Source organism: Brachionichthys hirsutus, chromosome 4 (genome assembly GCF_040956055.1).
Source record: "Brachionichthys hirsutus isolate HB-005 chromosome 4, CSIRO-AGI_Bhir_v1, whole genome shotgun sequence".
Lineage (NCBI taxonomy): Eukaryota > Metazoa > Chordata > Actinopteri > Lophiiformes > Brachionichthyidae > Brachionichthys > Brachionichthys hirsutus.
In genome coordinates this window covers 5,772,344-5,796,592 of record NC_090900.1, presented here as the reverse complement: position 1 = coordinate 5,796,592, position 24,249 = coordinate 5,772,344, and the positions used below count along the sequence as shown (strand labels likewise).

General features: G+C 44.1%; 2 protein-coding genes across 2 annotated transcripts in view; one reads left to right on the top strand and one right to left on the bottom strand.

Annotated features, from left to right (window-relative positions):
• Positions 1–1,523: 1,523 nt before the first annotated feature.
• On the top strand, positions 1,524–8,196 carry rab3c (RAB3C, member RAS oncogene family). Its single transcript, XM_068738668.1, has 5 exons — positions 1,524–1,541; positions 2,911–3,135; positions 5,599–5,717; positions 7,797–7,921; positions 8,006–8,196. The coding sequence occupies exons 1-5, from the start codon at positions 1,524–1,526 to the stop codon at positions 8,194–8,196; spliced, it is 678 nt and encodes a 225-aa protein (XP_068594769.1).
• A 5,278-nt stretch (positions 8,197–13,474) lies between these two features.
• The window catches only part of pde4d (phosphodiesterase 4D, cAMP-specific), a 91,241-nt gene continuing 80,466 nt past the window's right edge, over positions 13,475–24,249 (bottom strand). The window contains exons 6-16 of the mRNA XM_068760814.1: positions 23,102–23,214; positions 17,773–17,866; positions 17,304–17,479; positions 17,100–17,198; positions 16,850–17,014; positions 16,618–16,717; positions 15,201–15,355; positions 14,974–15,096; positions 14,613–14,795; positions 14,041–14,511; positions 13,475–13,618 (exon numbers count right to left, since the gene is read on the bottom strand). Coding sequence (XP_068616915.1) covers positions 13,475–13,618; positions 14,041–14,511; positions 14,613–14,795; positions 14,974–15,096; positions 15,201–15,355; positions 16,618–16,717; positions 16,850–17,014; positions 17,100–17,198; positions 17,304–17,479; positions 17,773–17,866; positions 23,102–23,214 — 1,823 coding nt within the window. The remainder of the gene's footprint in view (positions 13,619–14,040; positions 14,512–14,612; positions 14,796–14,973; positions 15,097–15,200; positions 15,356–16,617; positions 16,718–16,849; positions 17,015–17,099; positions 17,199–17,303; positions 17,480–17,772; positions 17,867–23,101; positions 23,215–24,249) is intronic.

Genomic DNA, 24,249 nt, shown 5'->3' with positions numbered 1-24,249 from the left:
CCCCGGAGCAAGAGGCCAGCTGGGTCGCATGGCGCTCCCTTTCAGCGGGCCTTCATCCTGCACATGGGCCACTAAAATGGAATTGATCTCAAAGCCTGTGTATTTGAAACCAGCAGAAGAGGCAGCAAACATCTGTACACAATGCATTCAGTTTTACTAAAACATGAGTTTTAGAGCAGCATTTAGGCACACTATATGAATATGTAGCTCATTTCTGTGTCAAGAGGTAGGCTGATGAAGCAGCAGTTATCTTTTAGGATTTCTGCTTCCGAATCTTTATGACTGATTATAGAATATTTGATATTTAGGATTAGCTGGTTAAATTCAATGTGTCTAAATTGTGCCAAAACTTCAAGATTCAAAATTACTCAGAAATTATATATATATATATATTTTTAAATATAAAGATTAATCTAAATTCCAGTCCAAACAAAAACATAAACAAAAACATAAACAACATGTATCGTCGCTGTTTCAGCAGCAGATGGCGCCATAGTGACTTTTTCTTTCTGGAAAAATCTCTAGAAAACTTTGGTTTACAACGCTTCGGTCGTGAATACCACGGCGTGGTTTACGAAATCGACACTTGCTTGAAGTTTCGAAAAGAACAGTTCCGCGTATACGAAATAATTCCAAAAGCAGCATTAAAACAATTGGGTTTTAAAATCCGTTTCAGACGCAGACAAACGCATCGATCATTATCCCACTCGTGAGGCACATGGATATATATAAATATAAAACATGTTACTAATTCGGAACATTCGTGAAGATAGAACACAAATTCTTAACGTGGAAAGCTTGGCAGGTACCACGCGTGGGGCTGACCCCAATGCTCTGACTCATGTAAAAAAAAAAAAAAAAAGTAATTCCTTATTAACGCTGTCGGAGCAGCTTTCACCAAAATACAAGCGCTATAGGTGCGCACTGATTCCCGAATTTACTGAATTTATTGGAGTCGAATCTGTAAACACTTTCTGCAGCGCGGGGATTCCGCTCAAAGGCTCATCTGATCTGCTTTATTAATGTGTCATCTATATAGTTCTTTGTATTTCATGTGGCACTGGCTCGGGTTGCGCTGTCTACTGGTTTATTGTATTATTTCCAGTATACCACGTCGACTATATGACACACTTCTGCATTAGGGAGCAGTGCAGGTGTGCAGTGTATATTTAGTCTAGCACAATGAATAAATGCATGTTTTACACACAGCAGGTATATTTTAATTAACTTGGGCCTGCACCGAAGTAGCAAAGTCCTTGCTGATATATGAGTAATGGGACTCAGATGCTTACAACATTTGCTCTCAATGAAAGACCCATAATGATAATAATAATCATCACCACTCAAGCCTCTCTTATTTGCTCAGTCCGCTTGTTCTCTGAAGCGCATGGGCGGAGTGCGGGGGGGGGGCAGCAAGGCCGACGGAGAGTGACGCAAGAGGAGAGGCCATTAAACAAAATGCAGCGGGGTTTATTATAGCAACTGGAGGGAATTGGAAATCGGAGCTGGCACCGAGACCAAAAATGGATTTGTATGGAAAGGTAAGGAGCATGACTGGAGAGAGAGAGAGAGAGAGAGCGAGAGAGAGAGAGAGAGAGAGAGCGCTGAAAACCTCTTTAAAACCGGGCTGGCACCGGGCAAAAACTACAACCCCCACAAAATGTTGCTCCCCCCCCCCGGTGACGTCAAAGACGTGCGTGAGACGCACTTTCCATTCCATTGCTCGTGCTCTTCTCACGCGAGCCTGGCTTATCAGCTCGGGGGGGGGGCAGATCCGGCGCGGAGGGGAGGACAGCTCCCAGGTGCTGAAACTGGTCGGCGCTTCAGAGAGAAAGAGAAGCGAGGGAGAGAAGAAAAGCAGCGCCACAAACATTACAGCCGTTTCCCTCAGGCACACCGAGGCCTCCAGGACAGGTTTGTTCACGCAACGCGTCGCGAGTTCCAGTTATTGATCGTGATGTGGAAGAATTTCACGACTATATAGATCAAATGGCCAGAATCTCCTCGCGCTGCGTTCACGGGCGCGCAGCTTCCATCCATCGCGTGTCCGTGAGCTGAAACGTGGAAAGCGGCGTCCTTTGCCGTTATCGTCTCCGCCGAAGCGAACAGAACCCGGTGCAGGCTCAGCAGCGGGACCGAGCTCCGGCATCCTTTGTGAAGTGGGTCCGCTGCACGGCGATGCGGAACGCGCAGCGGTTCCGTCCGGATAACGCCCGTTCACCTTGGAGCAAAGAGGACTGCACTCTGTCCTCGTGTCCGCTCGGGTCGTTTCGGCCGACAGCTCGGCAGGAAGCGCTCCGTGGAGCTGCAGTCGTTGCTCAGGAGAAACAAGCAATTTATCACAGACGCGTTGAAATTACATTTTGCTTCTTGCGGGGATGCTTCTGAAATGTTAAACAAAACATAATACTGCCAATAATGTAAAAACATGGGTTTGAAATGGTGTAGAGGGGGGCGTCCAGTGCAATGATATATTTAGGCCCTATTTGGAAATTCACTCAGGGGCAGAATGCAAATTAGCACCAGTAATAATAAGCTCTTATAGCTTCACTGCATGAATCCGTTCTTTTAAATCCTGGTTATTCACGTTCATCAGTCCAACAGCTTGGCCCTGCTGGTTTTGCCTGACACAGCCTTCTGTCACCTCTGATCTGCGGCCTCTTCAACAAGCTTGCATTACCCCCCCCCCCCCCCCCCCCCCCCCTAAAGGACACAGAGTGCTTTCTATCCTTTTACTTTCCTGGCTCGAGTACATCACCTCCTAGAAGATTTGAAAAAGAGCTTTCAGTTAACTGAAGAATTGATGAATTCTAATGAGGTGGACTCACATCTTTCCTGCACCGCTATGACAGTAAATTAAAGGTGAAGTCCCCCCCCCCCCCCCCCATGTCTATGTTCCTGTTATTGCAGATGGCTGCCACTCAGGATGTGAAGGGGAAAGGAGAGGGGGGTGACCAAAACTTTGACTACATGTTCAAGCTGCTCATCATTGGCAACAGCAGCGTGGGTAAAACGTCCTTCCTGTTCCGCTACGCCGACGACGCCTTCACTTCGGCCTTTGTCAGCACGGTGGGCATCGACTTCAAAGTGAAGACCGTTTACAAGAATGAAAAGAGGATCAAGCTGCAGATCTGGGTATGAAATAATAGCAAAACACCAGTAACCACCAAACATGTTTTTTTATTCGATTCCTTCTTCATACAAAACCCTCTGTATAGGATTTGTATATCCTCCTAAGACCCAGCCAGTTAGCAAGTCCTCTGTAGTGGGCATTCGTCCATTACAGATGACATGCTAACCCAAAGCTGGGTCCCAGGAGGATATGATATAATAACAATTATAGATAGTTTCCAGTAATAATGTATATCCAATGTTTCCGATTTCTTCTGTAAAGCCAAGGATGCTAACATTTCTAATTAATTTAGTTAGAGCCAGAACATTTGCATGTTAAAGCATGATTCAGGAGGACATCAGCAGTTCCCCCCCCTATCTTATTCTACTTATTTGTGCTCTTGTAGCGACTCCTGTCTGTAATACTCTTTCTTCTGACCTGTGACAGGTTGATACATATGTGAATATACTGAATATATGAAGCATCAAAAGCAATCTTAAAGAGAGCGTACGAATCCATCTGCACACACAATAACTTCTTTGTTCTTCTGTAACTATGAGGCGTGCATTAAACGGGTAAAGCTTTTGGGGAGAGCGTAGTGTTTAGTGTTGGTTCAAAGGCGTAATGTCAGCACGGAGACAGACGGAAGTGTCGCCGTTATTGACTGGAAACTAGTAAGTGTGAGTTTGGCATACAGCTGGCAAAAGCACAGACGCAACACCTTCCTCAGAATGTGTGACAAACTGAAGAATGTCGGAGGCTGTTTAATTAGGAGAAGCTGATGGTCTAGCAATGCCTCAGAGACAGTGCAGGGCTGCACATTATCTCTAGATCATTCTCTTTATTTCCCAAAGCTGACTCACTCTCTTTCTTATCGGTCCCAAAAGCAAAGCATTTCTTTAGAGATTTGTTCTCTTGTCAGAATAGTTTTCTTCCGGGAACAAGCAGTGTCCTGACATTTGCTAATGTTTAAAGGATATAAAGAAAATGCCCTTCAGTGGGTATGAAATCTGGATTTGACTAGTCTCTCATCGAGATAATAGAATTTTCCTCATTTGCACATTAGGCCCAGAGAAGCTTGGACTCTCTGTACAGTGAGTGGCCCGAACCCTAAACTTAACCCTAACAACCCCCCCACCCCCCCGTTTACTGCCTCTCCTCTTGAAACTGTCCGTCGCGTGCATTGATTTCTGGTGGGCAGACGAGAAGCAAAACTTTTCCAAGTGCCCCCTTTCACAGGAATCAGCATATTCCACTCTGTCCTGTATTTTATCCTAAGACTGGCTCCTTAAAATAGTCTTCATACGCCAAGGCTTGATCGACAGCTCGATGAGAAGCAACAGCATAAAGAAGTGTCTCACATATCAGACATAAAACTAAAAAAAACCCTGCTACATTAACGGTAACAGCAGGAAATGCTGCCGAAAGATCTTCCTCATCCTCTTTGACATTTAAAAAGCCATTTAAAAACAAACACTAGCTGCTGACATTAAAACAAATTTACACAATCACATGTTTATGTCATTTTGGAGCCATTGTAAATGGACAAAAGGTCCTCGCTGTGGCGGAAGGCTGACAGAATGTGAGTTCTGTGTTCAGCGAAGGTCAGAGCTGTCCTTTGGCTATAACCGGCACGCTGTTGCAGCCGTGTGCAGACTGATAGAGGGCGAACGCATTGTGCCCATAGTGCTGCCTGTCAGGCTTCTGTTTAACAAGAGCCAAGTAGAGCGGCCAGAAATCTCCATCGTGGACCCTGCGAACGCACTTGTTGTGGGTGGAGTGACAGCCAGTAAACATACAGAATAAACAGGAGGGACGTCAGTGGGAGATATTATTGTTCAGCGGGTCATAAAACAACAAATCGACACACCTGCAAACAGTTTCTGGCAGGAAAACGACTTCAACAAATGGAACGACTGAAATCACGCTTAAGAAAATACTATGAAAAGCTTCATTCGAGTCGATTTGGGGGGGGAAAAAATCGCATTTCTTTTGACATTGTAGCAGAGGCTGCAGCAGGAAGTAGTTTCCAGGGCAATCTGTGTGCTGCACTCTAACTACTGCGAAATCACACCTCATGTCTTTTGCCTCATCTATCAGGAAAGCATGCCTTAAGATGAGCGCTGAATACTGCCGAGTGAACGTTCTGTCGAGGACAGGGAAGGATCGATTGCTCCAGCCTCAACTGAAGGGCTGTTTTTGGCATCCCGTCAAATGCAAATCCGGCGAGGCGATTAGCGTAATGATTGTTTCCACATCACGAGCACAACGAAAGTACACATAAATAAAAGTAGATGTAGAAATCTAGATAGCCCTCGAATGTTGCTCCATTTTCATTGAAAGTACCTCTTAGAACCGTGTATAAATAACTGATGACGCATGCCTGCTCGCTTATGGACTAGAATATGCCGTGTGGCTTGATATCGATGTTGCTGAATATCAGTCAGGCACAAGCAGCATTGCTAAATCAAGCTGTCTGTGTGTAGGACACAGCAGGCCAGGAGCGTTACAGGACCATCACCACTGCCTACTACCGTGGAGCCATGGGCTTCATCCTCATGTATGACATCACAAACGAGGAATCTTTTGCCGCCGTGCAGGACTGGTGAGTTTGGTTAGCGTTGGTTTTGATTTTAAGATGCTTATTTCATCAATGTCCTCTTTTATTCCATTCCTTTCTTTGGGTTAAGCTTCCTGTCTGTCATTATAGCGCAGCCATTTGATGCCATGCCCGTTTTGTGCATGGTAACCCTTGCGGTTCCTCATGCCTATCTCCTAATGCCGCTGCAGCCATTTATACAAACGGTTCTCAGCATCAACAGCGCTTTTGTCTCTTCTAGCATTTGAGAGTCTCATTGAAGAGTGTTTCTGCATCTTTGTCATGTCCATGGGAAGCTTGTCAAGGTCATGGCTCCCATCCATCCATCCATCCATCCATCCATGAGTCACACCAGCTTCTGCATGCGGAACTGTAACTTTCAGCCAAGGCCTAATGTTGATGATTGATGATGCATTCATGTCTGTGACAAGAACATAGGAGCAACATTCATTTGGATGGAGAAACTAGGTTTCTGGGTTAAGAATCTTACTTCAGAAACAAGCATATTCTTGTGAGATCAGCGCAGCATGCAGACCAGGAGGCTTCGGTGAATTTCAGAGATAAATGTGTGCTTAGATTTACGCTATGCCCATTTTCTCTTTCCACCCCAAGTAGCATCTCCAGGACTTTTGTCACCTGACATTATATTTATGACCTCCTATCCTCTGCACTTATCTCTATCTGCCAGTCAAGAGAGATTACAGCAGCACAGAATGAGTCCCCCCCCCCCCCCCCCTTTTTTTTTAAAGCTAAATCATCTGAGTCATCGTGGTAATATTCCCACAATGTTGCTGCATCAGCTGCAAGGAAATGATGTTCAGACTCTGACTTGATAGAGATGACAATGTAGTTTTGCTGCCGAGGCTTCACCCCCATGCACACCCATCTTAGGTGTATAAAAAATCACTGTAGAGCCAGTGTCCACTTTGCGCTCATAGCAAGCAGCTTTTGTGTTGACATTCTCCACATCATCAACCTGATTTGCATCAGTTTTGCCTATTATGAGAAATAAGGACAGCATGGCTTTTTCATTCAAGAAGTTGAAGCCAGACACGCTTGTTATTATTTTAAGGCCTGTTGGACAGTTTGATAGAATACTGTAGTCTGTGGTGGTTATCTAAATTAATGGAGTTTGCATTACAAGAAGAGAGAACCGTTGGCTTACTTATCAGAGAGTGCACAAAACGATCAGCGGCGCAGAAGGGAGGAAGGGAGGAGACAAATTCACTCGTCATACAAGCAGAATTCTGTATGTTTGCTTTGCCACAGGCTTTTAATTCCATTTCCTCTATCTCTTCTTCCTTGTGACAAGGTTGTAAAGGGGGGGCAGTTGCCACGGCAACAACTCCTTCACGACTATGCTTGTGATGTGCTCATTTCCAGAGAGGGACAGAAGCAGGAATATATATTGTAAGGTTGACATGAAACAAAGTACTTCGTTTTAATAATTCATGCAGATTGATTGGTGTCTCAACAATTTAAAAGCATTTGCTTTCCATTTTTCATCCATCGATTTTCCTCCAGCGTCCAACAATACTAATTATATATATACTAATTATCCTTACAAGCCTGCATGTATGTGGAAGACTTGATGCACACATGCTCATTTCTCTGAGTGACCATGATCAGCATTTGGAGATGACTTCCATCTAACTGCACTAAGCAAGTCAGGAGGAGGAGGAGGAGGCGGAGTGGCACCGTCATGCTGCTTTCTCTCTTTCTGAGTCATATTTTCCTCCTCTCTTTCTTGCTGTCTCTCTCTCTCTCTCTCTATTGCATTCAGCCTGTGCTAAACTGGTCGTCTGGTTGAGAACAGTAACGTCACATTAAATATTAATTCCCTAAAATCCTTCAAATACTATGAGCACATGTCTGAATCTCACCTCTTCCTGTCCCGTCTGGAATTTTTAGAAATCCATTCTGAAATTATATAGTTTCACCGATTTAATTTTTAAGACAAATATATGACACTTCATGCTCGTACTTGCACAAACTGCAAAGCATTCCGCAGTAATGTAAAGTAACCCTAACCCTAACCCATACTACGCAACAGACGTTTATTTATTTGCTTCTTATTCCATGTAGGTCGACCCAGATAAAAACCTATTCCTGGGACAATGCACAGGTGGTGTTGGCTGGGAATAAGTGTGACATGGAGGAGGAGCGCGTGGTCTCAGTGGATAGTGGCCGACTGCTGGCAGAACAGTTGGGTAAGTTTTGGAGAGTATTTCGCCTGCTTTTAAAGAGATCATCACACAGTTGATGTCATGCAACTCTCTCCTCCTCTTTCCAAGGTTTTGAATTCTTTGAGACCAGTGCCAAGGACAACGTCAACGTGAAGCAGACCTTTGAGCGTCTTGTTGACCTAATTTGTGACAAGATGTCCGAGAGCTTGGACACTGATCCGGTTGTCACCACGGGGGCTCCCACTGCCAAACTCACAGACAGCGCTCCGCCCCTGCAGCAACCTGGATGCAACTGTTAGTGACTGATGCCAGGAAGCAAAGGGAGGCCTGTGCAGGCCCCCCGCCAGGCGGTAAAGTGTGCAGAGTTTTGCTTTCCTTCGGCATTGTCCCTCCTGCTAGTGCTGCTTTCTCCGGACTACGATTCAAATCCTGTCGAGTAGTAGAGTTACACAATCCAGTCGTATTACCCCTAAATTCTATCCTTTATATCAAGAGCAACTAACCAGACATACACATAAGGCTATTGTAAAATGTGTGACATTAGAGGACAACAAGAAAAGAAAGAAAAACATTTTCAGATATTTTAGTGTAGTTATAAACCCACGTTGTCTGAGAAGACTGGAAATAGTCCCTAGTCTTGATGTACAGTTAATCGGTAAGAACTTTAAAATCTTTCACATCTAGAATAATTATGAAAGGAGGGTCAGTGAGTGCTTTAATGATTCCGTCTTTTCTTTTACATTTTTTAGCATTTTTTAAAATTATTATTTTGTGTCCTAAAGCAGCCAAATCGATGATTTAGTGCTACAGGATGTAGCGGCTTTCGCTTAGCGGCTGTTGTGTGACTGCACAGTTAATGAGAACGTTTGCATGAGTGTGTATTTTTACACCTGAGTCACAGATGAGTGCTAACTTACCTTCTACCTTGGATTAAAAAAAGTGACCTTTTTTTGCTTCTCCAACATGGCCTATATAAGTTTTTCTGTCATTCTTATCTTTGGAAAGAATCCAGTATATATAATGTTAACGTGAGTACTAATCCATGTTTTGCTGTCTTTAGATGTGTGATTTCTCTGATAAGTATATCTTTAAACCTTAAAAGCAACTATTTCTATTTGCTTAGACTCTAAGACCCCTATCTGACCCTTTATTGTTTGATGTGATGAGCATGCTGGCAAAAGTCAATCCTATGTACTGTTTTACCTGAACATCAATCCAACTAGCCAGCATTTTCTTAAATACCACACTGACAAGGGGACAGTGTGAAACAAATCAAGCGATCCACTCTGGCATGGAATAAACAGCCATATAAAACAAGGTATTGTTACGCTTTTGAGTCAGCATGTTGAAATGTATTGTTTGTGCTTAAGAATTAAATCCCTTCAGCAAAAAAGAATAGAAAAAAAAGAAGAACCTGAGCAATCAAATAACAAATACCGTAGGGATACTAATGATAAGTCCACGTGTGGTAAGTGTTGCATTGTTTTTAAAAAGCCAGAAAGCCTCAATTCTGCAGCTAATAGAAAGAAAGTTTGTGAATATTTGTGCCAAAACATCACACTTCCCTTTGCATTGTCAGTTGTTTGTTGCATTGTAGCAAAGTTCCAAAAATTGCATGAAGTCAGTCCTGGTTAATCGATGTAGATTTAGGAGCATTATCCCAGCGCTAGCTGTGAGATGCAATGGGCCAATAAGTGCAATATTTTATGAATGAAACCCTGTACATAGTTCCTCCTGTTCTAGAGTACAACGACTGTGTGAGAGTGAAAGCTTGGTCAGAATTCCTCTGAAACTAATGTGTGCGTCAGTCAGTAACTGCAGCCTCCGAATGCGTGTGGGCATATGTGTGTGTGTTTAATGCCATATTAGAAAAAAATACTATTTACGTAATATAATGTATTGTTTGTGTATACCTTTTGTACCAACATATTCACTGTTTCCTGCTAATTGTTGGGTGTTGAAGTCATGTTTTCATGTCAAAATGCAGTGTTATTGTGAAAGGGGAATAACGTAGTCCATATACCATAATGTTGTAATCGCTAGCTCAAAGACACTGTGCATACATACACACGTGTACAGACATCAAAGGAATTTATCGCATTGATCTAAACTCAAGATTCGTTTGATAGAGGAAAAGATGTGTGTCGGTGTGAATCCCCAGTCACCGTAGTGGAATCTCGTCTTCAAACGGTCTAACTAACATCAACACACTCCTGAAATATTTGTTTCTCAGAGTGCAAGCAAAATAAGAAATATGTTTTTGAGATTATAGGAAATAAATCAAATTCTATCAGTCCGTCTCTGTCCTCCTTCTTTGCTGAACAGATGGAAACACGACGGAGCGCTTTTAGAGGCTGCTGCCCTCCAACCCGGTGACCCTCTGTCAAAGAGCGTCGTTATTTCTAGGCAACGTACGCCTCCTAGTGGTGAAATGCGACGCCTACATCAGTGTGTTGACGCTGGTAGCGAATGTAGAAATTGTTTTCTATATTTAGATATATTCTTCTGTTAAAAACACATTCACTACAGTACCTAAATACTTAGAAGACAAATCTACATTCTATTACTACCTACCTGCATTTCAGAAGCATGTATCATACTTTTTACTTATTGACAGTCTACGGGATTAAAACATATAGGACAGATGATTCAGATATTAAGTACTGTACAGTATATGACGATCACTCAAATCCTCTTTTGCTGCAGGGCTGGACTAATGACTGACTGAGATGAACAGCAGATGGCGCTGTTCAGTTAAAATGGATGAACGCGCTACCAATGGTGATAGGCAGCACCAGAGATAGCCTGAGCAAAGTCTGCAACTATAAATGAAATAAAATAAAGACTATAGAGGGGGGAAATGTACAAGCTACACCCATTTAGAAAGCGCATTCCTATTAAAATCTTTTTAGCCTTCGATCGCTTCAAAATCTTGCATATCTATGTCACCACATAAATCAATGACGTCACAAAAGCAGTGAGTAGGCAGAGTCAACCCATGCTTTTATTTAATCCATTGCATATAAAATGTTTTTTCATTCTTTTTTCCTTTTTTACACAAAGTCTTATGATCTACAGTGCTATCCAATAAACTGCAATTAACAAGGAATTCATTAAAATAACATTTTAATTGTCTTGTGAAACTTCCAGACAAGTTGGCATTCTAAAGACATAACCCAAAAAAATAATTGTCCTGAAGACCTTTTCTTAAGTTACAGTTTGTGTTTTCCTTTCATACCATAAAAAATAGAACACATAATGAGAAAAGACCCACTGTTTCCATTGGTCCAGGGCTGTTTAGAATCTACAGTATGTGTGTCAAAAGAAGAGTTCCATTTTTTGGGACAAGGATACACTCACCCGGTCCCATTACCCCCCCCCCCCCCCCTGCCCCCCGCCACTAAAAACCTTTCTCCTGACCAGGCAGACAAATGTCAGTGGTTTTGGGTATTGCAAGTAATGCGAGTGGAATCGTGAGCCGAGCATAGATAAGCAACACACTGTCAGTGTTCCAGCCGTAAATAATGCAGCAGTGGCTGAACATGCAGATGTGTCTCAGAGCCTCCGTGCTTTGTAGACACGCCCAGGACATCCCGTTGCATCCTTTTCAGAGTGTCCAGCTGAAATACAACCACATGAGCGTGCAGACGCTGGTGCAGCAGTCCTGTCAAGTTACCGCCATATTGTTTACATCTGACTGCATCACATCTCTGAGTGTAGGGACAGTCGTTGTTCTGACCAGGTCTACAGAAACTACGACTCTTGGAAATCTGGCTTTAGGCCCACACACATCCCTCAAATAGTAAATCCATGACTTGGGTTTGGCCTGAATCTCTTCAAGCTTTCTGCATCGACAACAGATTTTCACGAGTCACATTTTGTTTTTGTTTTTTTGATAGAGCGACTTGCGTTTGGCTGTGCGTAGTAAAAAAAAAAGGCAACGTTTTCAATTTCACAACAGGAGATCAGGTCAACCCAAGCCAAACGGTTCACTGATGCAGCAAAAGAGACCTAGAAAATCAACTGAAGAAGGCTAAAGTAAATGACATGCTTTTTTTTAAGGCACAGCCCATGGGCCAAGGAACAGTTTCTTTTTTAAAAAACAATTTGGCTCCCCCCCCCCCCCCCTCTCTTCACTGAGCTAGTTCGCAGATGGGCAACATGTCGATGAATCCTTATTACACTGAAGCTCATGTGTAATAAACATTCTCTCAACAAGAGGTACGTAATACAGCCAACCATCACCAGAAGGGATGATAAGAATCAACCATTTACGACAAACAGCGTTATGATAGTAATAACATTAATAACTATATATTATATACAGCACAATAAATATTTTTGTAAACAGCAATAAAACCAGATGTTTTTTTTTTTATTACAGGTAAGGTCATCGGGTGAGGATGATAAAGAGAGAAAATAAAAGTCTTGGCACAAAATAAAAAAGAATAAAATAAAAAGTCGGAATTGACACAATATTTAAACAAGCACTCTTAGAAAAGCAGTGCGCAGTATTTCAAATCATTGTAGTTTTGTTTTGTTTTTTAAATATCCGTTGATTCGTAGATTATGTACACAACAGGAGAAACTCTATTTGGGTATTGTAACTGGCTTGTAATGCGTCTACTGTGTCGCAATCACGTCCTGTACCACCTTAATTTAGCCAAAAATGACTTAACAAATTAGAAAATATTATAATAAATAAAAGCATCGAGCATTAAGTGAATAACGAGATAGAGACTCTTGGCTGAGGTGTAAGACAGCGCTGCTCAAGCGTAAGTATTCAGGAGTGTTTCATTGCATTGATTGGAGGATTTAAGCATCTCATCTGATGACAACACAACTGAGCCGTTTTGGAAAATAGAAATGGACCGAACACGTTATATAAGCACATTGAGATCAATTCACCCGCAAGTTTTAAACGTCATTACTATTGATCGGTATTTTGGTGCAATAATCAACCTTTCGTTTTCACTTTAAATAAAAAAAAAGTGCTTTTGTATGATGAAAAAAAAGAAAAAAGCATTGCATTGTCTCGGGATGTGTTCAAAAGAACTGCAGGCAACAACAGAAGATAAATAAAACTCAAAGGCTTAATTCGCATCACAGACAACTTCAATGTTCCTGCTTCCTTCTCAGTAAAAATGCTCACAACTAAAAACAGGACTTTATTATGGATAAATTCAAAAGCCTTAAGTCATGAGATGCACCACAGATGACTGTTAGTGGCATAAATGCTATTTGAGCAAGTGCACCCCCCCCCCCCCCCCCCCCCCCCCCCTCAAATGTAAATCAAGCCGTGAAGAGACCCCCTTCAAAAACGCTGCAACGTGTTTCTCTCCGTTGGCTTCTAAAAGTCCATCAATAGCCTTCGCTAACAAAAAGAAAGCCAAAGGATTGCAAAAGTAAAACTTCGAAATAAAAAATATCTGACTCTTACATACAGAACTATACAAAATTAAAGAAGTCTAGGTCAGCGTCGAGGCCGTTCTAGATTTGAGCTTTGTATCAGTCGGGTTTTAGAGGAAGACTTTCCGACCTCAGATCAGCTCCCCCCCCCCCGGTGCGCTGCAGCTTTCATCCCCGCAGCGTCCCGTCCCCGTCTCCAGCTGCTCGACGGGACCGCACAATGCCTCCTGACGCGCAGTGGGCAGGAAACGACGCACCGAGAGGGAGGTTCTCCTTGAACAGACCAATCACCGTCTCCGTGGAGTATGGGCACTTGATAAAACGCAGAAACATTTCAGGCCAGGCTGAGACTGAGCAGAGGGAGGGGGGCAGATGGAGAGCCGCTCCCGTCCGTGTCCTAACATGAAGCTTGTTCAGCAGGGGCGCAACAACAGTGAAACCAAAGACACACCACTTCAGTAGAATCGGGAATGGAAGGGAATATTCCTGAGTGCAAAAAAACTTGGGGGGGGAAAAAAGTACCGGTGGGCGTGTCCGAGCGAAGCTAAGAGGAGGAGTGGCCAAGGTGGAGAGCAGCGCACGCTTTGGAACCATACACATAGATGTATCAAAAACACACACAGACTCCACAAAAACCCAAAAATACTCTATAAATAATCATCTTGTTACTAAGAAGAACAGTTAATCAGGTGCTCGTCCAGAAACTGCTATGTGTGTAGGGTTTTCTCTCGCACCTCTTCCTCCTCCTCTGCTACTTCTTCCTCCACGACACATGGTGGTAAGCAGTGCGTCCCCCCCTCTTCCGTTATCTCCTCCTCCTCCTCTTCGTCCTCCCCCACCTGTTCATCTAAAGGTATCTCCGTTGACTCAGAGTCCTGCGTGCAGAGTGTTTTTGAATCAGTACAGCTGTTTTCCTCCTCCTCGTCTTCGTCTTCTTCCTCCTCCTCCGGCTGGCTGCCGCTGTCTTTCTCAGTGTCCGACTCCCCGTCTTCCTCCAGGGTGAGCTCGAATTGGAACTTGTCCCCTCCCGGAGGTCGAGTGCCGTCTTCGGGCTCATCCAAGGCAGGAGAAGGGCTTTGGGGGATGGTGCTTTGGTACCACTCCCTGTTGTCCTCCAAGGTGTCCAGGATGTCCTGGGCGTCTGGGTGGACCAGGTCAGCCCACGTCTCCCACAAAGGGTGAACGATATAGTCTATGAAACCAACCTGCAGAAAATAAGGGGGGGGGGGGGGGGGGGGGGGGTCACTCAGTGTGTCGCTGTGTGTGTTCATGAACTGCACAGCATGTTTGGGAGTGTCCAAAGGACCTGGTTCTTTTCGACTGAGGCGTTGTGTTTGTCGCACATGGGGCTGATCTCCATCCCCCGCTCCCTCTCTCGGTCACCCTGACTGAAGAACTCCTCCATGATGCGATCCGTCCACTGCCGGTACAGCTGGAGAGGCTTGGTGGGATTGCTCAGGTCTGCACAGTGCACCATGTTCTGGAGAACCTGAACGCAGCCAACAGCAGGGTATATAAAAGGAGGCTTCCCGGCCCGAGCTGCAGCGGAACTGAACATTTAGTTTGAAAGCATCAACAGTTGTGAATCGTATTTTTCTACAGGTTTCAGAAGCTGAACTGTGGATGCATTATTATGAGATGATTATTATGATCTGGATCTCGCTGACCTGTATCCGGTCAGAGTAGTTGTCGAGCAGCAACACGCCAGAGCTGGTCACCTTCTTGGTCTCCACCATTGTCTTCAGATCGGCGAGTAGATTCATGTGCTTGGACATGTCTGTTGCTAGAACCTGGGAACAAACGCCAGGACGAGGCAAGTCAGTTCCGATAGCCGTGACTCACGCCCACTTCTTCCCTCCGATTCTGTTCAGAGAGGTTCAGTCTGTTCACTCACGATGTCGATGACCATCTTCCGCAGTGATTGTCTTTGTTTTTTGGTCAAGTTTTGGAAGATGTCACAGTTCTCCTCTTGTAGTAGCTTGAAACCAACGGCTAGATGATGGTTTTCCAACACTGAGGAATCGTTGTACATCAATGCCAGTTCTGAATCTGCATGGGGGGGCACACACACAGTTAATGATGTGAGCTTGTAGTCATTTTTTTTCCCAGTGATATCCATATATTCCGCTCCAAATAGCCCAAATTCTATGCACTGCATCATCCCCCCCACGCTCCGTAGGCATCAGCATGTTTTCCCTGAGTGGTTCCCCCACTCTGGGTCATTTGAAGGTCGTCCGTCTGTATTTAGATTTCCCATTAAGATGCATTAGTCTTGGCAACAGCAGGGCAGAGGCGCAGAAGGGAGAAAGGGGATCCTGCTCTGTGGCTGACAGAAGATCATTCTGGTGGCATCAAATGAGGATGACTCACGCTGCCTTTACTGCAGGGAATCCCCATTTGTGTTTTGGGAAACACGACACATTTTGTGTGTTCAGAGACTGGGCAGTGCATTTCCTGCTTAAATCGAGTATTGCTAATGCTTTAATGCAACACTTGCCGCTGTAATTGCTTCCGAAACGCCCAAATACCCAGTGGACATAAGTTTTACGTGTTGGTGTTTTCTAAAATGCCAAATCAAGGTATCTAGAACAGAGAGTTGTGCTTTCACTTTGAAGCTGATTTTAAATTCAACTGTGACTGCAGCCCATTTTTCATTCATTCTTGACTAAACGGAACTGAAGCCGTCTGAGTTTTGTGGGGGGGGGGGGGGGGGTTTAGAACGGCTAAGTGAAGGCATGAAAGGAAATCACACGGATGAGCATAAAGCTAATTGCCCCGAGGAACTGCTGCCCCATGTCTACCGGAATAGACCGAGCTAATAGGTCAGAGCAAAATGATACCGTGGTTTCCATTCGTTCTGTCATTGGGAGGATTTTATTGGCTGACAACATGAATGCTGACGCGCTAGCAGGAAAGGGTGCTATTGAGGACAGCATTGATCTCTTCTTTGAACTCCTCTCCATCACGCGTCAGTGCTATCGCACCAGACCTCCAAAGCACATGCTGCTGAAGACGCGCACGTGTGATAATGTGATTGACAAACACTGTCAAACACACGTGTCTGTGCGCATGTCTGACTGGGCCCGTTTTAGACAGCTTCATCATGTGTGTCAGGTGGAAAGGCATCACGTTCATGCTGGATAATTACTCATGTGAGAAAACACACATCTGTTTGAGCAAGTGCAAAGTAAAGTGTGTGTTCCCAATTAGATATCAGATGTGTGTGTGTGTGTGTGTGTGTGTGTGTGTGTGTGCATAACGCCGCGGCGCGAATGACTTAGCTGCTGTGACTGCGCCATATTTAGACTCACTGGTGTTGATGAGGAACTGGTTTGAGACTCCGGGATGGTCCACGTCATGAATTGCACTGGCAAAGATGGCAGCGAGGATCTCGAGGTCCGTGAACACAGCCTGAAAAAGAAGAAGCAGGCGCAGAGGGGAGGAGGGTGGCTTTAGTCATGCCTGAGAAAAATACCCTTGCAAGTATTGGACTCAAAAAAGAACTCTGAGCTGTTGATCAAGAACACACACACACACACACACCTCTAGGGCAGGGGTGGCTAGCAGCACGTGAGTGGACTGGGTGACGTCAGCAGCATGAATGTTGTTGTGGTAGGCCACATCGCCATGGTAATGGTCTTCTAAGGTCATCAGGTATGTGATAAAGGTGTCGAGTGGAATTTTGAATGTCTTTAACAACTCTCTCTCCTGCAAACCAGAAATCAGAAGAAGTAAGTTTACAGTCACAGCAAATGTAAGAATTCAACGAGCGTCCAGACGCGCCGGCCGTTACCTGGAATATCGTGTACATCATGACTGTTAGCGGCCGATTCCCAGAGAACTCGGAGATTTTAAAAACATTAAGGCCCCATTTATTGACATGCTCCAGCTCCTGGAAAAGGAGTAAAAACACATTTAAAGACACATTTTAAGTAACTCACTTGAAGTGCAACACAGTCTGTGTGTGTGAATCGTTTGTCCGGACGCACAAACGAACCTTAGCAAGTTCGTCCTCAGTCTCCGTCTTGACGCCAAAGCGAGGGATGTTGGAGTTTGTGAGGCTGGAGGAGTGTTGCAGCTTTTTCACCCCGCTGATCTGAGACATGGGCTTGTTCTTCTTCTCCTTCTCCTTCTGAGACTGAGGGGTTGGCATCTCCACTTCATGTTGCTTGTCTGGGAAAATAATTGATCGCAAGGTGAATTAGAGGTCGATACAATTTTCTCATTGCACATTTTTGTTTTGGGTTTTATTTGTAGGGGGTTCAACCACTTGAAAATTCATATTTGTTCCTGGAAAGATTTGGAAATTTTGACATGATGGGAGAGAAAAATATTTTGTTATGGAAATTAATAGTTCTAAGTCAAAAAAACAAACAAACAAACAAAAACATCTACTGCATGATTATTTTCCTGAGTTTAATGCAGACCGGTGGTGAGTCCACCTTCCCATGTCTCCCATTACTCACCCAGGAAGGTGCTGGAGATGAACTCAGAGACCTGGTTCCCAGAGCGGCTCATCTCTGATAGGTGAGTCAGCTCTCTGTTCAGCATCCTCTTGAACTGAAAGAAGGGAGCAATATCACAATTTTAATTTCTTATATCAGCTGATGTCTCATACACACATTTAAATAAATGCTGAGAAACGGCAAACTCAATTCAAAACTCAAATGAAATAAATATGCATTTGACTATAAATATGCTCTAAATATGTTTCAACCATTTGAGTCAGCTAATAAAAGCTTTTGTTTTTTTTGCTTTTTAATAAAAAATATTTTTTTATGAATGCACTGAAACCGGCCCTCCTGTCCGCCGGGTTCTTTGCCTAATAATTTCCAATCAAGCCACAGGAGACGTACTCAGTGTAACACACATACACACAACCACACGCAGCAGGTCACAGGGCTACTGTCTGGCTTTTATTTTTATTTTATTTAATCAGTAACTCCATTTACCAGTTGCTTTCTTTCACATTCATTTATTTTCAAGCCGTCTGTTCTGCAACCCATCCCCCCCCCCTTCCTTCTCTCGTAGCTAGAGCGGCAGTCCAGTACATAGCATCGGCTTTTCATTTGAAAAACAAAATGACTGATATGGAAGAGAATGCTTGAAATCAGATATTTTCCAAAGTGGTGGTAAAACACAGAGTTACACAGCAAAAAAAAAAAAAGACCTCTGCAACAAAGCTGCTGAGCTGTCTGGATGACTGCGGTCCTGATGCATTATGCATGTATATTGATTATTTACATGAATCAATACTAAGCACCTAAAATAGAGCACTGCAGCAGCGTGGAGTGCTTTTGCTGTGCAGTTGTGTATTGATGGTCTTTTTATAGACTTTTTAAAATGGAGACACAAATAGCAAGGAGCCATCTGTCGTGTGCTTTTGTCAGGCGATAACAGAAATGACAAACACATGACTGGAAGCGCTTTGTGCAAATAACAATTATGAAAAAAATTCATTAAATAACAGATGCAATGTAAAAATTATAGAATTTAAAGATGTTTGTTTTTTTATTCGGATTATGGAGCGATGCTAAATGACTCTTTTATGAGTTGTTTTTTTTGTCCCATATAACAAAAGCCTTTGCTGCATAAGAAAATAAAATAAAATGGCAAAAATGTATTCCAGGTGCTGTGAAAACTAAAAAAGGATTATAAAAAAGGATTTCAAAACACCTCCAGCTCCTCAGATACAGCAAAAAGGATGATGGATTCATACATAACTCACCTATCAAGCCCTGATTTACGATTGGCATGTTACTGAGGTGATATATATTTTATATTTGTGCTTTTTATTTCATGGTCAGACAACCTGACTTAAAAAAAAATCCTACATCTGGATCATGGATGACCCTCAGTGAAAAAAAAGCACATTTATTCTCTAGAAATAAAACTATACAATCAGGTTAAAACATCATAATAAACCACTTGAACACCCAGACGGAGACCACATCTTACCTTTATATATCCCCAAGACACAGTGAGCAAATAATTTGTTTCAGGCATTTTGACAAATCAAAATAATCGAACAAAAAAACTGATGAAGAAACAGAAAGGTGGAGGTTTAATGCTCAAGTTCACGTCAAGCCACGCCTTCTGTTTGGATGCTGGCAGCTCGAACCAGCCAGTGAAACAAAACCTGTCTATAGTTCTTGCCAGTAATGGATCTCAACCCGATGAGTTTCAGTGCAAATCTGTGGGAGAGAGTCCATAAACAAAGCATCCGGGTCCTTTCCTCCGAACGTCCACAGAGACGAGTCCTGATTCCAGGAAACGGCGAGGATGAGCAGACTCCAAGAGGCACGCAAGGAACACGGCTCCCCAAAGATCCGGTGAGAGCATAACGTGACCACGTACACGCCGTGCTACATGCTGGCCATGTGCACAGATTCCAACATACATACACGCGCACACACACTCGGATACAAGGACACACTGCTGAGGCTGTGAATAATTGATGATGCTGCAGACGCCTGGTAGATGCCAAAGCACCAGGTTGGTGCAAACGCTGCCTGTTTCTGTGCGTGTGTGTCACAAGCTCTCCATGTGAAGAGCCCAGGCTGCCGCGCCAGAGCAGCAAATCACAGCTCAGATAAGGAACAATGTGAGCTCATCATCACCTCTGATTGGCTTGAGCTTTGAACAGAGCTGAGGTCACCCGCTGTGTGATTGGCTTGGACAGTCTGTCAGTGGAAAATCTACCCCCTTTCTTTTCCCTCCATACCTGCAGTGCAGAGGGTTTTGTGTATGTGTGTGCGAACAGTACACACGTATTTGTTTGTGAGCAATTTTAGATTCCATTCACTGGGAGATACACGTATTTTCTTGCGGAGCGAGCCGAGCTCCTGTACACGATTATGTGCAAGCGCAGGTTACCTCATCAAACACGATGCAATACTGAAAAGGTGCGGTCAGTATTCAGGCAAGGTGAGTCACGGTAACATCATAGAAGACAAATATTAATGCCACCAAAAGAAAACACGTCACCGTTATCTAAAGTGGGTTTAGCCATATAAACCAGAAAGCAGAGCATCCACACATGCTGATGGATGCGTCACGGAGCTCAAGAGGAAACAATGATCAAACCTCATTGGATGAAGATTTAGGTTTTTTTTTTATTTAACTTTCCCCATCAGCAGCAGAATAAATAGTCCCTTTATGAAAGAAATTGAAAACGAAAAGATGGTGTATAAATATGAATAAAACATGATGAACATATTCTACATCTCTGGCAGCGGTTTCAGCTGCCACTAATTCAATAGCACTTCATTATCTGCCGCTTTACTGTTATTACCGCCGCCAAGGAGGCGTTGATTTGTCTGTCCATTAGCAAGATTACTCAAGAGGTTCAGAGAGAAATTAGTGGGAATGTTTTTAAGGCCCCCCAAAAAATTGGATTTCGGTGGCGATCCATGATCCATATCTGGATCCAAACATTTTAGTGCTGGATCATGAAAGGGAGGAAAAAAACCATGGGAGTGAATCTGAGTTTGAAGAATTTGCACTTTCATTTGATTGGACCGAAAGGCCATATTTCTATGAGGTCATCAAGAGGTGTAACTTTGAGCCAAGTCTTTACAGAAACACTTTTAATTGTACAGGAGAACAAGGCAGAACCTTCTTCCATGTGAATATTTGGCCTTGCCACAGAACTAAAGGCTCAAAATATCTGATTCCCAAATCCACGGTTACGACACAAAAGAAATCCCCGTATGAAGACGACGTTCTCCTACACAATGCCTCAAACAACGACAACAGGAACATTGAAAACATCTGACCTATTTGGAACATTTTTAGGCTCAAGCCTTCGTTTGAACATACGAACGCTCGTCCACTCCGTCTCTCAAATGTGCCACCTTTATGCAACGACAGAGGAACTCTGAACTTCTGACTGGCAACCTTTTCAGACGCTTGCAAATTATATGCTGGCGGGGATTTTAGAACAAACAAACTAGTCAAGGCTTGCTTAACACCTATTCCTACAGTCAGAGTAATTAACAGCTACACTGGAGCAGATGAGACGCCCGTCGAACCGAGACCCAACAACTCTGACTGACTCTGAGCCAAGCAGGCCGGCACAGCCTCACAACGCACACAATAACACACACACACACACACACACACACATAGCGCTTACTCCCTGCAGAAGCATATGCACAAATACAGCACCCCTCGTATCCACACAGGCCTCTTCTATCTCTCCCACAAAGAATGTGTAAACACATATTGATAGCTTATCCAAGGTGTCAACACAAAGTATTGGATAAAAAATTGGAAAGTGTCACACCAAGCATAGCTGTGACTTGTGTGTAATTTGTTCTTTGGCGGAGTGACCAAAAATATCCATTCCCTGTCGCACAGAGCCCGAGACACCCGAGGGCCGGTGCTGCAGGACTTTCTTGTCTCGTGTCGCACATGTAGTCCGGTGGCAGAGACCCCCAGCTACAGAACACACGGGGCAACCGCCCACAACAGGTTCCAATGAATGGCGATGACGGCAATGACGTTTGAGTGTATTGTGGTGATTTCCCCATCAGGACAAATACATGTTTTGTTTTTTGTTGTAATTCAAGTCATTTCACATCACATTAGTAAACAGATTTTATCTGAGGAATCATTCATGAATCGAGGATCATGGTGGTTGTGGAAAAATGAATTTCTTCCAGGTATAAAATACTGGATGTGTGTGGGAGATGTAGCGACTGTGTAACCTATATGTGCGAGTGTGTGTTGCTGTAGTGAGGCTGGTTGGGCCTGTGGCTGTTGTCATAACAACCAGAAAAAAAATGTTGTGATGGTGAGCAAAGGTGTGAGCTCAGTGCATGAAAACTCAAAAAAATATTTTTACTTTTAACGTGGGAGATTTCCTGCACGTCTCCCTCCCATTTTGGTCCAGCCCCCTATGGGTGACATCATAATGTGACATCACCATCAGCATTCAGACAAACACAGCAGTGTCCCTCCCTCCCTCCCTCCCTCTCTCCCGACACACCCACACGCACACAACAATAAAACAGCCCAATGTCCGCATGATTTGTGCTTTGAATATTTATGTTAAAAAATTATCTAAGTCGTGAATTACTCAGGCTCCCCTAAAATATGGGTGGATTCTTCTTCCTCTTTCGGCTTGTCCAGTGAGGGGTCATGAGAGCAAATCAACCATCTCCACTTCACCCTGTCCTTTGCATCGTCCTCCCCAACACCAGCCACTCTCATGTCCTCCCTCACTACGTCCATGTATCTGCTCCTGAGTCGACCTCTAGTCCTGTTCCCTGGCAGTTCCATCCTCAGCATTCTTCTACCCTGTCTCTCTGGACATGTCTAAACCATTGAAGTCTGGTCTCTCTGACCTTGTCTCCAAAACATCTAACCTTCACTGTCCCTCTTATTGTCTAATTTCTAATCCTGTCCAACCTGGTCACTCCCAAGGAGAACCTCAGCATCTTCATCTCTGCCACTTCTAAAAAAACATGATAACAAGGATAGATGCCTGATGGCAAAGCAGCAGGTCGTACATGGAGCTGGAATGGTTCCTAAAATTGCATCCTATATATAGTACTATGCACCACAGTATATATTGATCCTGGCCATTTCTATAAGATTGCGTTGCAAGCCTGGTGTGTCCTTGAGCAACGATTTCCCTGCAGCTGAATGAGCAGTATGAAGTAGAGCACATGGTACATTCAGAAAAAACCCAAAAGCTCTATCAATTCTAGCAAGAGGTGCTGCAGATGCTGGCTTGAGATGCGACCTTTGTCTCAACAAGGTGTTGCAAACATCTTTCATCACCCTTACCTTGTTGGAGGCCATCTCACTGACAGAGTGTCTTGTCTGCAGGGTCTCCAGCTGGTCCAAACACCAGTCCAGCTCCTCCAAAGTCTCAGTGGCCAATTTCTGGTAGGCCTCCTCTGCAGGAGCAAGACAGGAGGGCAAGGGGTCAGTAAGGGTCCGCTTCAGAGGGCTAGTGGAAGCTCTGGATCTGGGGTCGCCCACCCCACACAGAGCTAAGCTGGGATACCCCGAGTAGACACATGGATGACTCTTCATACTGGAAAAATGAACCAGCTGTGCAGGCCAGGGAATTGGGCCTTATTGTCCCGTATCCTAACCCAGAGATGAGCAGTCACGGGTCAGCTCTGAATTTCCCTTGGGGAAAATAAAAAAAAAACTCCAGTGGAACTGCAATGCAGTTTAAATCCTGGATTCTTCCTCCTAAAAGTCAGATACAATCCCAAGGAGAGCAGCTACATGTATGGGACGGCAAACAACCACCCCTTAGTTCTGAGTGTCCAAATGAATGTCAATAGCAGGAGAAGCGCATGAAATAGCAACGGCGCAGAACGCAAGCGACAGACTCACTCACAGCCCCCCCTACACATGGCACACATATCACAGGCAGCGATCGAGATGCATAAGGTCGATGCCGCCATTCATGGGACAGATGTAATTCCAGTCATGTAGCAGGATGAACAGGAGTCTGCTGAGGAGGCCCATGTCTGCCACAGGAGGGACGGAGGGACGGAGGGAAGACGGACGGTGGGAAACAGAATCCAGAAAGAGGCTCAGAACCGGTCAAGATCCACGTCAATGCTGTCCGGCACCAAACAAATACGAGACTGTTCACGGCATCCTGACACGGTTAGCAAATATAAAGACATCACTCACACACACACACACAGATGCTCACACGCATACGCACAAGGAGACAGACACACTCATGCATACACACGCATGCTCACACCAGACAAAATGCTAACCATAACACATCATGATTTTGTCTCCTTAGCTTCTCTGCCAATAAAAGCATCCATGATATCCAGGAAGCAAAGCGTGTAAATCCGGTGCAGTGTGTGTGCAGGATGGGGCTCCTATGGATGCCGTGTGTGTGTGTGTGTACGGGATGCTGCTGTTGCATCGGCGTCCCTGGTAGCCAAACGTGCTGC